This window comes from Sciurus vulgaris (genome assembly GCF_902686455.1).
Source record: "Sciurus vulgaris genome assembly, chromosome: 11".
Taxonomy (NCBI): Eukaryota; Metazoa; Chordata; class Mammalia; order Rodentia; family Sciuridae; genus Sciurus; species Sciurus vulgaris.
Window position 1 is genome coordinate 89,540,116 of NC_136472.1, and position 25,628 is coordinate 89,565,743.

The following is a 25,628-nucleotide window of genomic DNA, read 5'->3' on the forward strand; positions in this document are numbered from 1 at the left end:
CTGCTTCTTTTTTCTTGATGGAACTGTTTGCTTAGTGGTGTTTTCTGTTTAAGAACACTATATGTATCTTATGCTTTATTTGATACTTTCTGTCTTCCTCCACAAAAATAAGTATTTCTGCAATTAAAACATGAGATATAGTGGTAAGGGAAGAAAGAGGTGAGTGGAGCAACACTTTGATTAAATAAATGCAAATAGCTTTTAGTTTCAGGGGAAGAAAAGGCTTCTTGCACATTCGGAGAGACACTTTTCTATTTGGAGGAATTGTTACTCAGTCTTAATTATTTACACAGTCTCTGCATTCTCAGTAGAATATTTCAAGGGACCATCCCATCGACTTTTCTGAAATAATGAGTACAGAGTAGCTTAAAGCTACTGTTACTATTAGCCATGCCAACCACCAACTGATTTTAATTAGATTTAACTTTTGCTCTTGATGTAGCACAACTTGGCTGTGCTGCCTCAGATTAACAAAGGACCATTAATCATTTTATATAACAAAAGAACGGTGTGGGCCTGCCTGCACTGAAAGCACTAAATAGAGAGGTTAAATTTGTGTGCGCTGAAATAATATTCAGCTAAAGCATAATTGAATCCTAGCCAGTAGTAGAAGAAAGTGATATCCCAGGGAGGACCTTGAGCCTCCCTAGAGCACGGTTTCTCAGCCACAGCACAGTTGATATTTGGGGGCTGGATAGTTCTTTGTTGTGAGAGGCTGTCCTATATATTGTAGGATGTTCAGCAGTATCCCTGACTTCCACCCACTAGATTCCAGTAACACATACCACGATCACTACCCTAATAACTAATGCAGCCATCAAGAATGTCTCCAGACACTGAAAATCTCTGCCCCAGAGGAATGTGCAGCTCTCACCTTTTCTGCACTATTTGGACAATTTGGTTCTGTTTTTCCTGTTATTGCCCCACCGTGCTGAGGCCCTGGGACTGACTACCTCCCTGTGCCTTATAGTCAAGAGTGCAGCCAAGTGCTCGCAATTTCACTCCTTCCTGCTCAGTCATCTATAGGGCCATGATGTTTGCCCTGTGCTTTTTTAAGAAGGTGAGATGGCTTTATTCTTGCAGGGAAGAAGCAGCCAGCTTACAGTATGTGTTCCTTATTTATTTATCATGTTAAAGAATAAATTTAGGCACATTAAAATTTTAAAGAGTCTATTTGAGTCAACAGCAATTCATGAACTGGGCAACTCCAGACTGCATACTGTTCAGAATTTCACCAAAGGGGCATTAAGGAAAAACTTATTCATACGATGTTCATGTAGGCAAGACAGAAAATATTTGGGTAAAATGGAATCATAACCTTAAAAATCCCTGGTAGAGATTAGTTGGCAGTTTCTTTATGGCAAAGTTTAAGTTTCATTTTACCATTTTCATTGAGCTGTGCTTTGGTTTTGCTTATAAGAATTCAGCCTTATGACCTCCTAATTAATTATTTTAATTATTATCGACCTTCCCCTCTAGAATGTGAGCTTACCACCAAAGCAGGATTTTTTGCTGGTTTTGCCCACAGCTGTAGCTCTGCTGCCTCGAACAGAGGCCCAGTAGGTGATAAATAGTTATGCAACACTGCATTAGATGAGATAGTGATACTCCAACTCGACCCTGGACCCCTGGACTTCTTGCCAGTTGTCTTCAGCCCAATCTTTTTCAGCGTTTGAATTGGCAATATTTCCCTCTTAGGGATTAGAAGGTCAAGGTAGTTTTCTTCCCTTTTCCTACCTTGTGCTGCACTACTTTCTCTCCGTGTAGTTTAATGAAGTGGAAAAGTAAAATGACTGGGACCACTGTCAGTGTTTCGGCGTCATAAAACGCTGTTCCACTTCGTCTCTTCTATTTTTCTTCCACGTTCACCAGCTTCACTCTGATAAATTTGATCTAATTGCAGTCCTTATCTTTGAACTGCTCTTTAAATGACCCCTTGTTAGGGCTATTTAATACTAATGGGTCCTTCTCCGTCGTGTAAACTTTTCTCCCCAAACTCCAGTTCTTATGAGCAGAGCACAGCTGCATGATAAAGCCTTCATTAAAAGATTCCTTAATAGAACTGACTGCCTTTTCTTGATTGCATAATCAACAGCTAATGAAATTGTCTTGGTAACAAGAGCTATAGTGTACTACATCCTCTCTTGAGACCAAGTGGAGAGACAATTGTATCATCCCGAGAAGACGATTGATTGTCACAGTTTGAATTTGATTGTCCTTTAGGGAAACTAAACAAGAGATCATCTCCAATTTTTCTGAGTGGATTTTATTCTCTTGAAAAAGTTGCTGCTTTTCTTTCCATATAAGCCAAGCATATAAATATCATGCTTTGTTGTAAGGGAATCCAGAGTAGTATTATTCTGTTTCAGTACATGAATGCTGGTTTAAGGGGCAGCTGGATGAACCCATGCAGCCTCTCGTGGTGGGGCAGATCCAGGCATTTCATTGATCATCTTCAGAAGCTCTTTCTTCCTTGCAGGAGGAAACCCCAGAGGAAGGTTTGCCCTGGGCCTGGTGCAAAGTGAGTGGAAGGTATATGTGAAGAGACCTTTAGATAGAGAAGAACAGGACATTTACTTTCTCAATATCACTGCCACCGATGGGCTTTTTGTCACACAGGCCATGGTGGAAGTGACTGTCAGTGATGTAAATGACAACAGCCCAGTGTGTGATCAGGTGAGATTTGGGGGTTAAAGCTCTGCTGTTTACTCTGCATCTCTAAAATTAAATCAAAACCCATTTCACTTTTCTTATTAAGGCCAGGCTACCTTCTGCTCTTACCTCCAGTTGATTAAGAGCTCCAATTGGACATAAGAGAGTAGGAGGTAGAGGCAAGGATAAAATGTTCTAAACATGAAGACAATATAGATAGTAAAACCAAGTATTGAATTATCAAATTTTGCTCCCTCTCCCCTGAAAAATGCAGCAAAAATAAAATAGGAAGTCTTAAAATTAAGTGATTTTTAAGTCATTCATAAAGAACCTTAAAACTTCTGTCTAAATCACTAGTATCATGAAAGAAAAATGGACTGCTCTCCCCAGTTGGCTACCTGGTTGTGTAACTTTTTATAGCTGGTTAGTGGCAATGATGCACACAAATTCTCAGGCTGCCTATCAAGCACTTTTTCCACTACTGTACAAAACATGATGTCAACACAGGATGCTAGTCCTAGATTTCATTTCCATTCTTACTGATAATAAATCACAATTTATAGTTTTTCTTACCTTGTGGACCAGGAGACAATATTGGTATTCTGTAGCTTAGGAAAGTGGTATACACAGATTTAATCTCTCATTCCAAGTGTTAGTAGTGACACTTTAAAGAGCTGAAAAGAATCCCAAGTACTGACCTAACTTTCCTTTGTGCATATATGAATATACCACAGTGAATCTCACCATTATATATATCCACAAGGCATTCATTTAAAAAAAGAGAAAGAAAACTATGGATGAGCAATAAAGCCAGTAGAACATTTAAAAAGTGAAATTTTAAACAAATCATGTATAATGCTAATATCGCAATCATCCCACTAATACTAATGACTTGATCACTCTTATTTACCTTTGCCCCAGTCTGCATATACAGCATTATTTCCTGAAGATATTCCATCAAATAAAATCATCCTGAAGGTCAGTGCCAAGGATGCTGACATTGGATCAAATGGAGATATACGATACTCACTCTATGGATCCGGAAGCAATGAATTTTTTCTAGATCCAGAAAGTGGTAAGGCGAAATCTATTCTTTGGGTAAATGCCATTGCTTGTCCATGAGAGAAGCTAAACTCTCATGTAGTCTTGTCACTGGTGGATAGTATCCTAGAATCTTGGTAGGATGCTCATCATCTAGGACTGTAAGAAAAAATGGGAGGACATGGCATCCAAATATGCATGTTCTGGACCACTCAGACTTTATTTGGTTCATAAAACTTGCCTGTACTTTACCTATATTTATCGCATCTCTATTTTTTTTTCATACCTGTGAGTTAAGTGGAGTCACATTTCCAGTGTAGGTGCCATGCAGACTGAAGAGTAATGCACAGTAAGGAGAGTTTCTTCATTTTGAATTCCCTCTTGGATGCCTTCCTGATTCTTATTAACACAGGTTGTCAGACTTTTATTAAACATTCCTGCCTAGTTTCTCCAAAACTACGCGTGTATTTAGGTGAAATTTATAAGGTAAAAAGTTATGTAAACTGAGGGCAATTGCCAACATTGAAAGCCAGAGCTAAGGGAAAAGTTATTTTCTATAGAAGCAAATTATGAATTGGATGGTTCATCCAATGGTAATTTTTAAATATACTGTAAAGACTGAATAGCTTGCATTTTGCCAGTGTTGGGTTGCTCCTAGTGAACAAGGACTAGTTTTCAAAAAGGTAGTGGCTCCACCTTGACCCACTCCCAAGGTCCATTGTGGAAGAACTGACTTGTCTGCCTGGTCATATACTAGGTTAGCTATTTGGACCCCATGATAATTATTCAAAAAGGTAGTGGCTCCTTGTTGACCCGCTCCCACTAGTGGCTAGTGAACATAAAATACTTTGTGGGACTTGTGTAGTAGACTCCAAGAAAAAGAAGACAAACCAGGCTCAAGGGATTTTGTCTTCTAGTAGGAAAGACAGAGAAGTAAACCCTAATGAAAGGTATGATCATGAGAAATATAAAGGAACTACATCTGGCACATTGAAAGAAGTAGCCAATATGGAGATGAGAAGGAACTGTTTTAAGGAAAGATCAGAATTTGAATTGAGTCAAGGTTCTAGGACCTAAAGCAGGACATTTCAGGTTAACAGGGACAGCATAAACAGAGAGTACAGCATACCCAGAGAATGTTGTACACAAAAGTGGCAGTAAAAACAATGTTTATCTGGATCATGGAGGGTCTGTAATGTCCCACTGAAGAGCCACTGGGACTTTTTGAATAGGAGAGGGAAATGATCCAAGCCATGTTTGAGAACTAGCTGGCTGCATGAGGGAAGCCATAGGAAGAACTGCCTTATAAACACTGGTGGCTTAGTTCATATGTCTACCAGTTTTATTTGAGAGTAATAATAATTCGCAAGTCATGCTTTCACCAGTTTACATTCAAGTTTGTCACTGTGTCTGTTATCATTTTCTATTGAAACTTAAACAATAAACATTCTCCATGAGGGATGCTGACCAGCTCCTACACAGCTTTTTCAGTGGTAAAAGCAGATGCACCACATCTCCAAGTCAGCTTCCAAATGGTTGCTGCTGTAGAGCTTCTCAGCCTGATACCTCCCCCAGCAACCACAGACCCTCCCACATCACAGAATAGTTGTGGTCCTTCAAAACTCTGCTCTGTTAAAGCCAGCCTGTTTTGATTACCTTGTAAAAAATGAACATCTGGAAGAAAAGAGGTTGCCCTTCTGAATCTATGGGTTATTGACATTACTCACCATCAGACAACTAGAGATATCAGTCAATGTTCTGTGCTTTTCTACTGAGCTTCTCCATGTAGCCAAAAGAAAGAACCTCTGATAACCATGTTTTAAAAAGGGATTAATTAACTTGAGGGTTATACAATTGGTTTGTTGTTGCATCCAGAATTCTATAATTTTCCCCTGGTGCCTAAAATAAAGTGAATTTGATCTATTTTTTTTTTTTCTTTGAAAAATGGAGAACTTGAGCCAAATGTCCTTGGTCCTTCTTGTATTTAAAATTCTTTATATGATTGATTCTCTACTTTTCAAAGTAAGATATTTTTTTAAAAGCCACATCAACCATACTGCCATTTCTTTTCACAGGTGAGTTAAAAACCTCATCTCTATTGGACCGGGAGAGGGTCCCAGTGTACAACCTCATCGCCAGGGCCACCGATGGGGGTGGCAGATTCTGCCAGTCCAACATCCACCTGATCTTGGAAGATGTGAATGACAATCCCCCTCTGTTTTCTTCTGACCACTATAACACCTGTGTCTATGAGAACACAGCCACCAAGGCTCTGTTGACAAGAGTGCAAGCTGTAGACCCCGACATTGGTAAGTCAGTTGCTCTGGCCAGGCATCTCTCTGTTCACTTGCTGGACACATTCTCTCCAGGGATGGCTTTCCCTTTAGTTTTATGAGAACTTTCCTCAGCCTCCTTGGTTCCCTACCACAAAAACGTGGGCATTCAACCATACTTGAGCTCTTCAGTAGGTGTACAACTTATGCATGGTAAACTCTATAAGTTGCCCTACCTCTTTTCCTAGGGTTTGAAGAGGAGATATGATGAATTCCTTTAGCTTTTAACAAAGTATTCTGGTTGAGTTTTTTTTTTAAACCTTTTGAATAAAAATAATAGCTTTCTTACTTGCCTGTTCTTCCTTAACATAGTTAAAATGCTGTGTTGTGTGGCAGGGAGAATTCATTTCCATTTCCATGAAGAATTGCATCACATGCTTCAGCTGAAATATGACAATCTAGATTTATTGTAGTGCCCCATAGTGCAAAGACCAATTACTAAATGTGCTGCCAGTCCAATGTAGACTTTTTTTAAACTGCCATTTTCCAGAGTATTTTTTGTGACTTATAAACTGACATTGCTAGGCTGAGTGGGGGATGGGGACATAAGGAAGAATTAGAACTGAAAGTTGCTAATAAAGTTTGTGTTCAAATCCACTTTACATAATGAGATGATGAGTTAGAAAAGACTGGAGTTAATTGCTAGATAGACCTTCTGAGAATGCATAAGTTATTGAGGTGACTACATGATGGAATATAAATACAAAAGGGCATACGGAAGCCTCTTGGTTGTGCATTTTAAGAGCTGTAAATCAGAGGACTAGAAAATGATGGGGTGGGTCTGCTATGCTAAATAGACCTTTATATAATTCAGTGTCTTATTGCTTAATTTTGAATTGAAATAAAAATTATTGGACTAATGTAAAAGTAAATACATGATAATTAGTTGAAAACAAACGTAGTGCCCAGTATCTCTGCATATTTCCCCTTAGAGAAATTAGTTGGCTACACTGAATTATTGCTTTTACCACATTAGCATAATTTCTGAGCTGAGAACCGATCCTTTAAGGGTATGCATATTGTTTTAAACAAATGACAAATAAATAGGAAAAGGCTCTTTTATTGGTATGTAATTGTGTAGTACCTACAAATACTCTTTTTAAAAGAAGATTTAGAAAGCATTCTCTGGACTCTTATTAGCAGACTTTTAGGGAAAAGAAGACAGAATGCAAATGAATCTTTTAATCATTTTAAATTTTATGTTGAGAATGTGTAGTTAGATGAAATTTTAAAAGCTGAAAAATGGAATTTTTATATTCATTCCATTCACAAAGGAATCAATTGTACTCAAGTTGCAATAGACTGGACATGAAGTCTGATGGGTGCACATGATGCTTCCGACAGTGCAAGGACAAGATGGAGGGGGACAGATGCACAGTTTGGCACTTGGAGCTGTTTTACAAGTCGTGGTGAAGAATATATAGTTAAATACGTCCTCCTTTCACTACTTCAGAGTCAGCTGGCCAGGTTGGGAGCTGGGGTGGAAGAAATGTCTAGGCTCAGATCATTCAGTAGGACAGAGAAGAAAAAGACTTTAAAGGGACGGAAACCAGGATGAGGACTTCACTACACCTCCGCCTGCTCATTTGGCATTATGGGTAAAAGGTTTATGTGCACAGCTTCAAATGGAGGCAGAGGTCATGGGTGCTGCTAATACCTGCATACAAAGTCAGTTCATGATCCTGTCAGTCTCAGGAAAAAGTTTAGTGGAAGATATGAGATTTGCGCTTATTTTCTCAGTTTTTGTCAATCTCATTTAGTTTCAAAATGTAAAAGTACTAAGATAGCTGGGAAAGAGCACATAACACATCAAGAAACACACACTTAGCTCTTGTTGAGTCCCAGGCTGAGGAAGTGGCTGGGAAGTCTGGGTTGGAGCTTGCAAGGGATTTCAGCAGCAATAACATCAGCCTGAGCTGCCATCAAAATAATGCCTACATTATCTAGAATTCCTGTGTGTCATTGACTCATGGCTTATGACTTTGTCATTAGTAGCCTGAGCAGAACACTTGTAACTCAAGAGTAATAACCATTTCTCTGTCTTTCACAAGGGATCACAGGCTAGTAGAAGCTATGTGCAAAGATTATCAAGTTGTTGAGTGCCAAATTCATTTGGGGGTCAAACTAAACCTCTGACTGGAAGCTGAGTTCAGACAAAATGGCCATTAGACTGAATATAGCCCTCTGAACCTTTAGCACCACACACACAGTATTCAAAAGGGTTCAAATTAGTTGTCATTATTTGAAAGTCACATTTTTATTAGAAATTTAGATTTGTGGCATTTTATAAAAATGATAATACTTAGAAGGCCCTGCCATTTTAGGGGCACAGTTCTCACAATGGTTTAATAAATAGCATCTGCCTCCTTGATCTCCACCACAGGTCTCTTTCCCATCTCCAGCCACTTGGCTTATTTGTGGTACCACATGACCTCACTTGCAAACCCTTTTCTAAAGTGACAAGAAAATTTCTGATTTTTCAAAAAAGTTTTATTTTAAAATAATTATAGTCCATAAGAAGTTGCAATAAAAATTGCAAGAGGCCAAGGACCCCTTTCCCCTCAGTCCTTCACCCATAGTAACATCTTTCCTAACTGTAGTACATTATCAAAACCAGGAAATTCACATAAGTACATCCACAGAGCTTGTTCAGATTCTAGCACATTTCCACAAGTGTTTTTAAGCATTTTTATCAATTCTGCAGCTTGATAACCACCACCACCACCACATTCTCAGGAGACTCCTTCATGCTGTCCCTTTGTAGCCACACCCACCTCCTTCCTGAACCTCCTTCCCAACCCCTACCTTTTAGCAATCACTAATTTTCATATCTACAATTTTCTTATTTCAGAAATGTTATTTAAGTGAAATCACACATTTCGTAGCCTTTTTCTCTTGAGATTCTTTCAAGTTGCCTAATTAGTTTTGGAAAATATTGACTTCATTTGTGTAAATGGCAGAGCTGCTTGGTTCATGGAACTTCTTTTGTAATGCCCACTCCTTTACCAAGTAGAAAAATATTTTACCAATGCTGCAATCTGAATGTTTGCATCCTTCAAAAATTTGAATGGTGGCTATGCATGGTGGCACATGCCTATAATCCCAGCAACTGAGGAGGCTGAAGCAGGAGGATCACAAGTTCAAAGCCAGCCTTGGCAACTTAGCAAGACCCTAAACAACTTAGCGAGACTGTCTCAAAAATAAAAAAAAAATTAAAATGTGGGCTGGGGATGTGACCCAGTGGTCAAACGCCCCTGGGATTCAATCCCCAATACCCAAAAAGAAAAAAATTTGTATGTTGAAATATAGCCCTCACCAAATGGTATTAAGGATGCAGTCTTTGGGAGGTAGTTAGGTCATAAAAGTAGAGCCAAATGGAATTAATGCCCTTATAAAAGAGGCTTGAGAAGTTTGTTGCCCATCTCACCATATGAGGTCACATAGAAGGCACCATCTATGAGGAATGAGCCCTCACCAGACACTAAGCCTGCTAATTACTTGACCTTGGAATTCCCACCCTCTACAGCACAAGCAATAAATATCTTGTGTTTAAAAATTACCCAGTTTATGATATTTTGTTATAGCAGTCCAAATGGACCAAGATAGCTGGCATTTGACTACGTTATATATGAGGTTACTATAACTTGCAGAGAATAAACAAAGATATAATGCATCTGAAATGTGATTCCATAACTTCATTAGTTCAAAGCTCTTACCATGAGATGTTAAATCCACCTAAGCTGACTTTCTAATTTTAAAGTATATTATTGCTTTTAGCCAAACAACTCTTTCCTATGAATTATTCATAATGAACCAACATCAATGTTAGAGTAACTGCCTAGGTCAGGAGTAAAATAAAAGAAACAGAGGAAGACAAGATAATTTTAACACCCATTTTATGAGTTCTAAGAAATGACATGGCAACTGTCTAGATTTTAAGATATGTATTAAGTTCTTAGTTTTCCTGTAAAATGAACATATCTTCAAACCCATAAACTAAGATACAATTTCATGACCCAACATTTATAAAAATTTAATCCTTTTAATAAAGATGAGAAGAACTTTTGCTACCTTACCTCTTTGGTACTAATGTCCTGTGGCTCAGTTGACCTCTTAAACGTAGAATTTGCTCCCAGGTTCCCCATTTTTAGAGATTTTTTTAATTAGCAAAAGAAATATGTAGTGGATCAGTGAAAAAATTCTGTGACAATTTTAGGCAAAATGACATTTAAAGAAAATGTAAATTTGTGCTGGGAAAATATGCTATTGTCCATAACTTATTAAGAGGTCAATTTTGGAATATTTGAGACATGAACATATTTTTCCCCTCATGGATAAGGGACAGAAAGTAAGAAAATATTATAATAAACAACTCCCTCCTTTCCGGTAAAATATTCCCTGCAAGGTTTAGAATATCTTTCAGATATTTCATAGGAACTTAGAAGATCAGAACATGAGTTACAGTTATTTTCCATTCAACTGAATAAATATTAAATGAGAAGCTAGGTAGTAAGCACCACAGAAGGAACAGCAAGACTCTCAGACATAAGAATGTGCAGCAGCAGGCCTAAGTTGTACACAGAGGTAAAGGTGATAATCAGGAACATGCTCTCAGTAACGGACAAAGCTCCCACAATAAATGGGATGTCAGCAGTCCAAGGTGGAAGGCATTCAGGAGTGAAAGAAAAACCATGAAGATAAAGTCACAAAGTAGGCACAGTGTGGGTCCAACTAAATATTTGGGAAACACCATGTTGTCCAGGACAGGTGAGAGAGAGAGATGAGATGGGAAAAATGTATTTAAGTCAATCAGTGGAAAAGAACTGCCAAGCACTTTCTAGAAAACAAACAAACCTGGGTTTTGGGAATGCTACCAGTATAAGAGATTCCAAAGTGGATTGGAACAGGCAAACCTAGAACATGGGGAAAGCTCCTAGGAGGTTATTGAAAAAGACCACAAGGGCCAAAAGACAGCACTGGCTTAAGTACTTATAAAATAAAAGGATCAGAGAAAAGCCAGATTGATATTTCAAAGGGGAAATCTGCAGATTTTGGCAACTGACTGGCCGATAGCAAGGTAGAGAGACTGGTCAGGGTTTCAACTGTGGGCACCAGAAAAAGGTCCTGCATGAACATAAATAGCACAGGTGGTCTGGTATAGACAGAAAGATGGAAACTTGGTTACGCATTGGCAGTTATAGTGTGGACCTCCAGAAAGAAGTCAGGAATTAGGAGAAGTTTGTTAACCATGAAAGAATAGGGGGTCTTATGGTCATCATGGGACATAGGCATGCACAAATGAACATGCCGAGGAAAATGTAAAAGTGTTGTTGAAAAATTGCATCTGTAAGGTACTAATGTGGTAAGGATTAGTCTAACACAAGTGCGCATAATGACATTAAAATATGAACAATGAATTTTCAACAGAGACATCTCGGGAAGTGGTATTACATTTAAGTTGAGTCTTAAGAGTTGAGGCTTGAAGTTGGAATAGACAAAGAGTAGAAAGATGGAGTGGTGAGAGAGAGCGAGGGAGAGATGAGGACTGTATTTAGTCAGGATAGGCTTAGTTTGACTGAGGTGAATTTTAAAGACTTAGTGGCTTAGCACAGAAACAGTCTAATTCTTGGCAGTGTGAAGGATGGGTTGGCAGGAATACATCCAGTGACTCAGAATTCTGGCAGTCCATCTTGTTACCACCACCTTCTTGACCTTTATCCTCCAAGGTCACCACAATAGGGAACAGGAGGGGTGAAGAAAGCATGCCAGCTCTCAGCTGTCTCACCGTGGGAGAGACCCAAATGACCAGAAATGGTCACAGAGCCTGACCCAGCTGCATAGGAAGCTGGGAGACTTAGAGGAGTTCTTGGGAGATTGTGGTCCAGGGAGCAGGAAGAATGAATTGTGTCTGCCATGATAGAGCAGAAAAGAGCAACTGGTAGGTGGCAAAGACAAGGAGAAAATTATATTGCTCATATAGAGAGGGAGTATAAGCCTCAGCAATAGGGAAGAACAATTTGGCCTTAGAAAGGATAGGAAAGGGAGAGCAGAAGGGAAACAACCGAAACCTAAAGAAGAGACTAAAAGGGAGATGCAAAGGAAAATCCTATAGGAACAGACATCTGCCCTTGGTCAACTGCATACAGTCAGTGGTTCTACCACCTCCAGCCAGCAGAGCAGCAGCTGCACTGGCTGCTGGGGTGCAGGGAGTGTTCCAGGGGTGAGGGGAGATGTAAGAGGAAGGCAACAGACCTGAGGAAGGGAAATGCCTCCTTCCCTGTGGGCTCAAGTCACATGGACATAGAATGAAATGCATTAACAGAAAATAAGAAAAATCCTGAGTCTTCCAGAATGATGCATTTCCCCTAAAGTTAGATTCTCCTATTAACAGATAACAGGAAAAAGACCAATAAAACTACCCTCTTGACAGAACTTTTCTGTTTTGATCTGAGCATGTGTCTTTGCTGTCCTTGGATCCTCCATTCTAGGCTGACATCTACTATAATCACCTAAGTTTTCTGACCACATTGAAATTCATGCACCAAATATTTCATGAGGCAAGTGGTATCATGGTCCTTGTGCTGGGCTCTAGTGGTGTAGGCAAAAGATGAAATGAACTTGTTTTTCCAAAGCATGGATCTTGTCAGAGGACATGGTGAGCTGGCCCAGGGTCTTGGTGCACCAATTGCTCCAGATCCACAACTCCTCATGAAGGAGGAAGAAAGCACTTAAATGAGAGGAATGTGCACGAAAGTCATCACTGAATGTTGTTAGAAGCAAAACTCTTTACAAAACCACCTTAAATGAAACTTTACAGTGATTTCCCTGCCTCTTTCAACTCATCCTAGCCTTTTCTAAGTCTGCCACGTTTTGAGAGTCATGAAGAGAAAAAATGTAGAGGTGAGATGAGTCCACAGGAAAGTGTTGAAAATGAGATGCTGGAACTCTAATGGAAAATTACATTAAGTGCCCTGGGTTTACAGTTCCTGCATCTTCCTGGGACAGAGTCTGAGAAAGTGCTGCTCAGAGCAAGCTGTAAGAATAAGAGATGCTCGCTAGTCTGCACCTGGAGCTCTGGATATTGTGCTTTAGGTCTGGATATTGAATGACCAATGTAAACTTTCAACTCCCTGTGACAGGGTTTAATTTTAACTCATCCATCATCATCGTTCTGATATCATGAAAAAAAATATACATGTTCAGAATTTACTGTTTGAAACTCCAGACTATTGAAGCCTTAGCTAAATATACTACCCTTATGCTGGATCTAAAAAGCAAACCAAAGAAGTACACCTAACAGAAGAGGTAAATTTTGAAGCATTCACTGTCTTCAGCATCAGGGTGTGGGGAACAGGGAGGAGGGACAATCTGTGGAATTGGGAAGGAATTGGGTCTATCCATCTGTGCCACAAAAGAGACATGCAAATATTCTGCCACTTCTTCCTTTTAGGATTCAAAGCTGAGACAGCACCCCAGCTTCCTCTGGACCTTGTGGATCAGCCCACAGGGTTATCCTCTGATGCCAGTCAGGAACACATCTTCTAGTAATCAGATTGACCAAGAGGCTACACAGATGTGGAAAATACTTAATGATTAGTATCTTGCGACCCTGAACAAGTCTTTGGCATCCCTCTGCCTCAAGTTCTTCTTCCACAATGTGAGATTGACAGTATTTCCCTTTGCCAACCTCAAAAGCTCATTGTGACATTTGTGCAACCATGAATGGCAAAGTTCTTTGAATTGGTAAGGCCACATTTTCCCACTGGAGTTAGATCTCCCTGCTCTGGGTTCCCACAGCATCTCATGATTATCCTGGCACAGGATGCTTGCATGGCTCTTCTCCCTCCCAAGCAAGATCAGTGGTTAATAAGAACTTTAAATGATAATAATCATAATGTAGCTATCAGCATCTACTTTTGCAGATTTTAAGCCATGCCAGGCACTGTGCCAAGTGCTCTAGATACATTATTTTCATTTCTCATAACACCCTACAAGTTAGCTTAATGTATGAATAAACTCTGAGGGCTTAAGTACATTGCCCTGAGCAATAACTTAGCAGAAGGACTACAGACATGAACGTGGCCTCAGGAGGGTTGGTGACCAGATATCCAACTGATAGCAATATTGTCGTTCAAGGCAGCAGTTCTCAAATGTGGTCCCTGAACCCACAGTAGCAGTGTCACCTGGGAACTGTTTGTAAGTGCAAACTCTGAGTAAGAGGCTCTAGACTAGTGACTCTCAGAAGCTGGCAAGCATCACAGTCATCTGGAAGATTTGTTGAAACCCAGATTACTAGGCCTCTCCCTCAGAGTTTCTGACTCTGAAAAGTGATCTGATAATTTGCATTTCAGACTAGTTTCCGGGTGATGTGGTTCTGCTATTCCCCGGATCACACTTTGAGAACCACTTACTTAGAGATTCTTAATAGTTTTGTGTCATAAATACCTTGACAGAGGTGATACTACAGATGTCCCTCAGAATACTGTTTTACAACTGGTGAAACAAAATGCAAAAGGTTATAAATAAATGTGTCTGGGTATTTTCTAAAGTTATATAGTAACATAAATTTCTTCTTCAATACATGAAATAATAAGACGAAGCATAATACATCATGTAACTGCCATATTTCAAAGTAGTCTTAAGCAAAGGCATGTGTAGCAATCAAAGAATAAGAATAAAATACCTGTGATTTTTATCAGCTACAAAACCAGAGGTGCTGCTCCTACCATGGTGCTTTGTCGCCTATACGGATAATTGAATGTGGTGCCAAATCCAGTTAGAGGTTAGTGAAAAGAAAATGTCAATTATTTCCTCCTGTTGTAGCTGCATCTAACTTGACCCTCTGTGAGCCCCACCTCCTGGTACCCATGCCTTTCTCTTGAGAATGGGCTGCACTTACTGACACTTCCAAAGAATATGGTGAAAGTGATGATGTCACTTTTGAGATTAGGTTATAAAAAGACTGGTACTCACCATGGGCATGCCTTCTGTATTAGTCTGCTGGGGCTGCCATAACAAAATTGGCATAGATTGGGTGGCTTAAACAAAATAAATGTATTTTCTCACAGTTCTGGAATCTGGAAGTCTAAATTCAGTGTGCCGGCATCACCTAGGTTTTGGTGAGGGCTCTCTTCATAGTTCACAGACAACTGCCTTCTTGCTATGTCCTCACATGACCTTTCCTAGGTGCCCATGGATAGGAAGAGAGAGATCTCTTTTCCTCCTCTTTTATGGCCCCATCCTATCACATTAGGATTCCACCCTTATGCCCTTCATTACCTCCTAGAAGTCTTACCTCCAGACACGTTCTCATTGGAGATTAAATACTCAACATATGGATTTAAGAGGACACAATTCCGTCCATACCACTCTTTTTCACTCTGTTAGGTCACTCACTGCAGGGGAAGACAGCCACGGTGTTGTCTGGTTGAGAGAGGCCCACCTGGCAGGGGATCAAGATATACCAACAACTATACAAGTAAGCTTGAAAGTAGAGCCCCAACTCACTTCACTTAAGCCTTTAAATAAAACCATTGCCCTCACAGTTTGCCTGCAATTTCATAAGAAACCTTGATCTATAGACAGCCAGCTAAGCCATGTATGGACTTGTGACCCATAGAATCCATGAAATAATAAATACGTTACTTTGTGCTGCTGAGTTCTGGGATAATTTGATACCACACAATAGAGAATTATTATGCTAATGTAAATTCATAAGCATCCTGAATTCTGTCCTTAAGAATCTTCTGGAATAGTCATTGTCTTTCCACAGGCCCCCGTCTCTGAGGAACATGGGTGGCCCATGCAGATCGGTGCAATCGAAGCAGGGGCCACCCTTTGGGAGGACCCCTGTAGCCCCATGGGGATCAGAGCTGCTGGGGTATGGCAGGGCACAGGTGATGATGTGATTGTTGCCAGCTGCTCCTTTCCTCTGCTCTCTTAGACTCTCTGGGGCACAAGGTCCACTTCCTGCAGAAATCATAGTTCTAGTAAGTCTTAGTATATCACCACGGAAAAGGCCCTGAGACAAAATCCAGTCAAATTTCCTGTTTCTGAGGATTAAATTGAGCCTCAGGGAGAAGGATACTTAACCCAGGATGACTTAGTAGCAGAGGTGAATCTGAAAGAAGGATGTCATCATCTTTGGCCATCACTTTTTTCTATACTCCAGTAATTTCTCTGGAAAAGATTTCAAGAGAATCAGTTCTGATTTCAGCCTCTCTTACATACCATATAGTCTATGCTTTGCTTAATGCCTTAGAAGTTGTTACCACTGAGCCTCTAGGTCAGAGATTTAATGTGGTGGGTTTTTTTTTTTTTTTTCTTCCCCAAAGCTCTGTTATTCTCCAAAGTGTTAAATCTTTGAAGGTGGTGGAAGGACTATTAAAATGTCAGTGAAAGTTAAATAATCCTCCCTAAAGACGGAGAGACATGAGTCATTGAATCATTCTCTAGAGGACATTATGGTCAAAGCCTTTTGTCTGTTATAGATATCAATACATATAATTCTATGTTTGAAGCTTTTCTCTGGAAAACTTGAAAACCTTACACATATAATCTTACTTTGGGAAAAGAACAGATCTTGGTACTTTCACTGCAGACAGGGAAACTGAGGATCAAAGGGGTTATAGCTGCTTCCAATGTATCTGTTAAATGGACAGTGGATATCAAGGGGATCTGGGCTCCATTAAGCCCTCTCTGAAATCTTTACCTTGTACCAATATTAGGACCCCTGCTGTAGTGCATGCAGCTAGATGGCAGGACTGTGACAGCCTGCCACTTCTGTGTCACATTGGCTTGTCACTTTGAGAAGTGACATCATATAGTAACTTTGGGATGAGACCTGATTAAATATTCCAGTTCATCCTTCACTAGCTGTCTGACTTTAAATAAGTTCCCCAACCCTTCTGAACATCCACTTCCCCTCTGGTAGTACTTATCAGCCCTGGCTGTGCATCAGAATACCCTGGGGAGCTTTAAAAAACAAACAAGCTAAATAAACACACAAACAGGGAAGAGCTCCATCTCTAAAATCAGAATGAGGAAGTCTGAGATAGGGCTGGACATTTTTTCTTCTGTTTGACTGTGATTCCTTGTTTAATTTAGGAGTTTTTGTATTTGGCAATTATATGTTATTGCTATTATTACACTTTTTAAAATCCAATTTCTCCCAAGCAGGGTTCAAAACACTGGTTGTCAAATGAAACAATAATTCTTTCCAGAAAGGAGTATCTTAGGCAAGCATTGGCAGGAAGTTCTCATTTCTAACAGTTGGGCACAGTGGTGATTTCTCATGAGCTCCCTCCTTCATATGCCACTTAATTTGTAGATGCCACATGTTGGTAACAGGTCCCTGAGCTGCTCAATTGGATCAGTTCTAATCCAATACAGCGCAATGCAGGAATGGATTTAAGAGGTGAGGCTTGTAGGACTGGGGATGTGGCTCAGTGGTAGTGCTTGCCAAGCATGCATGAGGCCCTGAGCTTGATCCCCAGAACTGCGGGGTCAGGGTGGGAGGGAGTCCGTGGGGGGAAAGGTGAGTAGAATGGTTAGAGAATATTACCCACTCATTGGATTTTGTGCAGAAAGGACCTCTAGCTTTGACTTTCTGCCTCTTCAGGGCATGATGATGCTCAATGGAGTGTGCTTATCAGCTTTACCACAAGCTATATGCTGTCACTTCCCCTTGTGAGGTCTCCCTGACAGGCACAATTATGTTGTCCATCATCTGCTGGTGAGCACTTTAATACTTCTCACATATTACAAAACACTTCCCATTCACACACCCTCTCCAAATTGTTCCTTCCGAGCTTCTTTCTTCCCTCTTGACTAATTTATTTGTCAATTTAGTCCCAGTTTCTAGTTTACTTCAGCTATAATTGGTTATAATAGCTCTGGTAACTTGTAGTTAGTGCTGAAAAAGGACAGTTTGGGCTCATACCATTCTAAACTTAAAATTTAGCAATTACAAACCCTTAACCCTCCTGTGATGAGGATACTTGGCAATTTTAGCATTCATGCCTTCACACATATTCCCATCACCTAACAAAAGCCCGTTTTCTCTCAATTTTCCACTTAGGTATTCCTGACAACTTCTACCTTTCCTTTATGACTCAATTCAGTTGTTTACTTCTCTGGGTGATTTCCCTTGGCCACCCCTCCCCATATTCAACTCTTTCTAGGCTTATTTCCTAAGCAATGATAGTAAGTGGAGGGTAGAGGTCTTAGGAGACACTCTTCTTTGCATCACCAGTGCCTGCCATGCTGCAGGAGTCTTTAAGTATTTATTACCTGAAGGAATGAATTGATCCAGTGGTCACACTTAGTGGCCCATATAGAGAACCTTTTGAGTATGATTGTTGGGTTGCTGTCTAGCACAGAAGTTCTATGCACCAATGAAGTGGAGTTTTCAATACTTAATTGAAGAATTAATCTAGTTACATTTTACTATTCCAGGCCTAACATAGTGCTAAGCTCTAGATAGTTGGAAGAGTTTATCTGCAGATGAGCCATAGCTTTTTAGGTTATGATAGAAGACAGTCTCGCCCAGGGAAGGGTCCGCCCCATGGGTATGCAGCCTGTGCAGTCCAACAAGGCCCTGTGCTTAGAAAAGCCTGCTCTTGCTTTAATGCTCAGCTTGTGACTGTGTTCACTACTTTATATTTTTTAAACAAGAAGCTTGCATTTTAATTTTGCATGGAAACCCACAACCATGTCATCAGTCCTAACTGGAGAGCTACTTCCAACTCACTTGGCAAGTATTCCAGAGATTTTTGGTGCAGTCATTAGGATCTCCTTGACTCTGCGACTGTTGCTGCCTTCTGTCTTATTTTGACTATTCAAAAGGCCAAGGAGCTGTCGACCCCAGGAGTTGGTATTCTGCCCCAGGGAATATGCCAGCTTTAGTCATCACTCAGTGAACAACTTTTAAGTGGTACTTTAAACAGAAGTAATTAGAGAGTCTATTTAAAAGTACAATAATTGCTAACTTAAAAAGTATTGCTAATTCTATGGACCTACTCATAGGAACTTTGTGTTTTATTTCATATCATCCAAAGGCATATTTCAAAGGCAGAAAAAAAAAAGAGCAGTCAGTTTGAGCTATTTGACTATAATGGGATTCTATTTGCCTTTCACAAAGGATGAGAGAAGAATTTTAGGCTACCCATTTTCTTTAACTGCTTAATTTGAGTGTAAAAATCAGTTTTAAAAATATTCCTTGAAATAATTTTATAATGAAATCTTTGACAAAAGTAATTTTTTAAAGTAACGTCTATCTTTCTGAAGATGAACTGAAAGGAAGAATGGAAATACCCAGAAGAAAAGCCTATACAATACATGTCTTTTTCTCTAATTATGTTGAATGGTGTGTATGTTGAGAATTAAATTGGCTTGGAAAATAACTTGATAAAACTTGACTGCTCTCCAAAATTAATATTAAAGAATTATTTTCCATAAACATGATTTTTGTAATAGTTACTTTACTCATTATGAACAGGCTCTGTGCCCCTTTGTACATATGTGTGTGTATCTGTGGGTGTGTACATATATGTGTATATATATATATCACTATATATATATATATTTGTGTGTGTGTGTGTAATGAAGGTACCATAATTTATTTAACTGGTTCTCACTATAGAAAATCAAATAATTATCAGCTTTTTTCACAAATGAAAATATCTGTTTAACAATAAATTTTACCTATCTACATAGGTTTTATATAGTCTTTTTAGATATTCCTGATTTCTCTACATTGTACCCTTTTGAGGTACAATGTTTAAATTCTTTTAACACATAAATTTGCAGTGGGCATATGTACAATATCTGCATTCCCTATACATGTTCATTAGCATGATGGTATACTTGCTTTGGTCCTTTGGTTGTTTCCTCTGCAATTCAACACTCATTACTCTCTGTGTGCCAGGATCTGTGCTTAAAACTTGAGACAAAAATGAATAAGACAGTTCCCTCAACTGCAGTATATATACACAATGGAATATTATTCAGTCATAAAGAAGAATAAAATTATGGCATTTGCCAGTAAATAAGCCAGTCCCCCAAAACCAAAGGCTAAATGTTTTCCCTGATAAAGTGGATGATGATACATAATGGGGGTGGGAGGTGGGGTTATGAAAGATGGTGGAATGTGACAGACATCATGACCATATGTACATGTATGATTACACAAATTGTGTAACTTTACATCAAGTGCAACCACAGAAACGAAAAGTTGTAACCCATTGTACAATGAATCAAAATGCAGCCTGTAAAAATTAAAAATAAAACTTCACTAATTAGGGGAAAGGACACACATACAACTAATAATAATGCAAAAATAATATTAAGGGATTACAGAGGAGGAAGTAACTAAAGATATTAAGGAAGCTGTTCCAGAGGAGACACCATGAAGAGAATGTAGGATTTGGACAAGAGAATGAGGGGACAACAACATTCTGAGTAGAAGGCAAAGCAGGAGCACAGGCTTGGCGAAATAAATCCCTGGTGTCTTTGATCATAACTAGATTGGAATAACACAATGGGTGGGGAACAGGAGATGACACTGGAAAGATGGGTTGTGGCCAGATCTAAAGGACTGGAATACCATCTTTAAAAGTTTTTGCTTCTATCTATAAGAAGTAAGAAGTCAGTGACTATCTAGTCTATTTTCTATTGCCATAACTGGATACCACACATGGGGTACTTAAAAAACCTCATGGTTCTGGAGACTGGGAGACAAGGGTCCATGTTTGGTGAAGGCATCCTTGCTAGTGGGGCTGTGCAGTATCCCGAGGCAGGGAAGAACATCACATGGCAAAAGGGGCACATACAGGAGACAGACAAACTGACTTTAACAGACCCACTCTAAAGATAACCCACTAACAATTATTTCATTAATTCATGAATGGATCAATCCATTCACAAGGGCAGAGTCCTCAGGAGCTACTTATCTTGTAAAGGGCCCACCTGGTCACATCTGTTAAGATCTCATAGTGAAAATTAAAGTCCAATATGAGTTTCGGTGGAGTGAATCAAGCTACAGAAATGACCATTTCGGCTGCTGGGGAAAGCCTGGATCTAGAGTTCTAGGAGCTCCACTGCAGTAACGTTGGCCAAGAGGGGATGTTTCCTGTGCTGTGCGCAGTTAGAACTCTTACTACAGTCCAGGTAAGACAGAATGAGAGCCTCCTGTGGATGGGAGTATTTCCACAGGATATTCAAGAAAACCATCAGATAGAGATTCAAAAGAGCCTGGTGTTCTAATTCATGGGAGAGGGAAGTTGGGAGAAGATACATAGCATGCTCTACACTAGCTAGTTAAGTAACTCCTTTAAGGTACTATGCTCCTGGAGTCAGGGATGATACCTCTGGTCCCACTTTTCCCAACTCACTTTTACATGCTGAAAGTGTAAAAGCAGGTGGCACTTGGGAAATCTTTATTAAATAGAAGAGTAACTGCCAGTACCTCCTGTGAAAAAGACATAAACATTCCATTTCTCAAAAGAAATAGCACTGTCTAGCAAAGGAACACAATGACATATTCAAGAACCAAAGCTTTGTTTATCATTTTTCTTCAAAAGATAATCCTTATAGATTAAATAAGAGCATGACTTAATCATCAAACCTGGGTCATAAAGTCTATGGAATCTAAATATATGAATGGGATTTCGAGCACTGATAAATAGGCATTAATAGAAGGCAGGAGAAACTATTGACTCAGAGACAAGTTTAGTAGGTGGCCTGGAGCCTGGGGTCAGGGAACTAACTAATGGGACATGAAGGAACTTGGGGGGTGATTGAATGTACTATATCTTGATGGGAGCATTCGGTAAACCTAGGTCATTCCATAATGTAAAACATTTGTTGGAATTCTTGAGGTGGACACTGAAATGTACTCATGTTGTCTTATGTGAATCAGGACATCTCAGTGAAATTGATATAAAAATAAACAAAAATTGTTGTAATTGCTTCAAATTATTTCTTTTCCAGTTACTTACTCTATTTAAATTCAAATGTCCTTATGAAAGTCAGTTTATAGCAATTTAGTACTATCCGCATTATGCCACCTACAAGCCAGATTCTGTGAAGGTGACAGAAGGCAAAGAGGTGAATATACAGACAAGGCCCTGTAGAGAGGGAGTCAGAGCAGTGCCAGTATAAGACACCGAAATGAGCATAGCACAGCATAACTCTTGATAGTTTTGAAACTTCTCAGGAGGAAGGGAGAAAAAAAGTGCATAATGGCCAGATCAAAATAATCTTGTGCATTTTTTGTGTTGGTGATTCTGGTCATTTGGTTTCAGTGCTGATTCTAATATCTCTAACATTCTCATATATACAGCTGAGTTTTTCTGACATTGGGCTAGATCCTTGGAGATGATCCTAACACTGGGGGTTATTTCTCATGGAAGCATAAAATCTTATGCTTGTATATCTAAGCTACACAAGTGGATTCTGAAAGATTAATCAAATGATATTAATATGCTGTGTTAAGCTTTCTTCCCACCCAGAAGATTCCAGTAGCTCATCATGATCCAGCTTAAAGCAGATTTTTCCTTTGTCGATGTCAGCCTACTTAGGCTCAGGTCCAGAAACTTAATGAGTAGTTGTGTAGAAAAGGTAGCCCATTAGAAACAGTAATGAAAGGAGCTCTATTTGTTGAATTTGAAAATGGGTTATGATGCTGGAAGATAATCTCAGATCTCAGCTTGCCTGGGCTCTGCCACTCTTAAACAATGAAGACCCGTTGAAGTTCAATGATCTGCCCAAGTATATGTGTGTAGTTTGGTCAGATCATAAGCTAAAGGGAAGATCTTTTGTCTTTAGGATTGAACCACACTGCCTTCATTTTAAGCATTTAAAACCTGGCTTTTTCATACCATAGTGATACATGCATACCCATTCTTATAGCAGCACAATTCCTAATAGACAAATTATGGAACCAGCCTGGATGTACATCAACAGATGAATGAATAAAGAAAATGTGGTGTACGTATATTCTGAAGTTTTATTCAGCCATAAGGAAAAATGAAGTTATGTAATTTGCAGAAAAATAGATGAAACTAGAGACCATCATGTTAAGCGAAATGTGCCAAATTCAGAAGGTCAAGGGTCATATGTTTTCTCTCATGTGGAAACTAGAGAGGAAGAAGGAAAAGATAGGCAGGAAGACAAGGATCTCTTGAAAATCAAAGGGAGATCAGTGGAGGAAACTGACCAGGGAGTGGGAGGAGGAAAGAGAGATGAGACGTGCTTGTGAGGGATATTAGTCAAATTGTATTGTTGTATTGTGTGCATGTAACAACAAATTCAGTCATTATATAAAACTATAACATACCAATAAAAAATGCAGGAAAAAAACAAGACCTCGATGTCCAGAGGTCCATCTTCCTCTTTGGCCAAATTGAGAGGTACCTAGACTTCATTTCAAAGCCTTCCAGAAGAAAAATTATAGATGTGGCAGCCCCATCCCAGGGTTTCACGGCTTTCCCTGCAGGGACTGTCTGTGTGCTATTTCTCTCCTCCAACACCATTCCACAAAATTCCACTATATATTACTTCCTTTGAGCAGATATGGTTTTTAATCATTCTCTTTTTACTTGATTTTAATCCTCTGAAGGTCTGCCTGCTCCATTTGCCACAGTTAATGCACAAAAACTTCTCTTCTAATGAAAGTCAAACTTCTCTTGGTAGCCAGGCATTTTAGCATTTTAAGAAGCTAAGTAGCTCCATCCTCATTAAATTAGGCTCAAATTGGAGAAGAGAATTACATACTTAAAAACACAAATGCCAAATGATGGATTAATGTTATACCTTAATGTAACACATTGTGACATGAAGTAGGAACATTAGACCAATTAGCAAGAGAGTCCTCTGCTTGGGTTCATCTTTTCTGCTAGATATGTAGTAAAAGGATGGCAATTTGAAAAATGGCATTTATCAAACTCCTTTGGAAAGAAAGTTTCCCCTTTAATGACATGACTTGAATTTATTGAACAAAGGCAGCACCCCATCTCCTGATAACATAGCAAAGACTCACTAGAAGTACTGCCACTGCATTAACATTTATGCTTGTGACCTTATTTCTAAAAATCACTGAAATCCATTGTAATTGTGTCTAAACTGTGGTTTTAATACGGTTCAGAACTCTATCCCAATTTTTTTCCGTGAGAACTAGCAAATCCTAAGTGGTGTCATTTAGCATATTTTTTGTTGTTTGTATGTTTGTTCGTCCCCTGTCCCTTGCTATTCTGGTCCTGCTTCCATGTCAGTCTGATTGTAACAGAGAAGAAGGGGCAACAATAAATCTCCTAGCTCCTCCTGGTGCAAATGCCAAAGATACTGTCAAAAGTAAAATGTATGGAGAGATGTGGGTTAGCAACTTGCTGGGGAAAAGAGATAGTTTTCTTCTAGGGTAAAACAGAAAACCCATCACTGGGTTTAAATTGACAGAATCTGCCTGGAGGGGAGCCATGGTCTTTGTGTGACTGATTAATGTCAGCCTTGTAAAGCAGCACTCTAACAACAGGGCTAGCCCCAGCAGGGGGCTCCTAGAACAGGGTATCTCTTGCATAGGGCATCAGGGTCCAGGCAAGTGCCTCTGAAGGGGTCTGGAAGGGAAAATGACAGACTTGGAACACAGGTGATGATATTTTTAATTATACTGGAGCTGTTTGTCCCAATAAAGGAGGCACAGGTAGCCACTAAACACACTTTCCTTTCAGGCTCTGCTCCTGTAGAGAGTGGCAGGGTGCAAATCCAATCCCCTGCTTGTTCTAATTCAACACTATTTCAGAAAAGTGAGTCAGAAATTACCTTGCTCCATAAACTGATCTTTGGGCCTGCATAGGTGAAATATACAGGTGCAGATCTCCTAAAATCCCTAAGGAAATTGAGCAAGAAACCTAGGGAAAACAGGACTTCTCTTCTTGTTCTTTATGCTTGCCTAAAATGCTGGTGGCACAAAACAAGTCCATCAGCCATTGGCTGATCAGTGAAATGGGTTTTGTAGTTGCCAGCACGTGCTCAAATGAAAGACCCTGCAGGCAATCCCTGCTCATTCTTGTTGGCAAGAGTAATGTACAGGGCTCGCTTCGGCAGCACGTATACTAAAATTGGAACGATACAGAGAAGATTAGCATGGCCCCTGCGTAAGGATGACATGCAAATTCGTGAAGCGTTCCATATTTTTAAACTATCAGTAATGTGAAGAGAGAGCCTACAGAGTGGGAGGATATCTTCGCCACTATACTTCAGATAGAGCGCTAATCTCCAGAATCTATAAAGAACTCAAAAAACTCTACACCAAGAATACAAATAATCCAATCAACAAATGGGCTAAGGAAATGAACAGACACTTCACAGAAGAAGATGTACAAGCAATCAACAGATATATGAAAAAATGTTCAACATCTCTAGTAAGAAGAGAAATGCAAATCAAAACCACCCTAAGATTCCATCTCACCCCAATTAGAATGGCGATTATCAAGAACACAAGTAACAATAGGTGCTGGCGAGGATGTGGGGAAAAAGGTAGACTCATACATTGCTGGTGGGGTTGCAAATTAGTGCAGCCACTGGGGAAAGCAGTATGGAGATTCC

At 39.6% G+C, this 25,628-nt stretch overlaps 1 protein-coding gene across 5 annotated transcripts in view; it reads left to right on the forward strand.

Moving 5' to 3' along the window:
* FAT3 (FAT atypical cadherin 3) overlaps nucleotides 1–25,628 on the forward strand; it is a 621,727-nt gene that overhangs the window by 533,619 nt on the left and 62,480 nt on the right. For all 5 annotated transcript variants that reach the window (XM_079105519.1, XM_079105517.1, XM_079105518.1 and 2 more), the window contains 3 exons: nucleotides 2,480–2,676; nucleotides 3,574–3,727; nucleotides 5,769–6,002. In XM_079105519.1, the coding sequence (XP_078961645.1) occupies nucleotides 2,480–2,676; nucleotides 3,574–3,727; nucleotides 5,769–6,002 (585 nt within the window). The remainder of the gene's footprint in view (nucleotides 1–2,479; nucleotides 2,677–3,573; nucleotides 3,728–5,768; nucleotides 6,003–25,628) is intronic.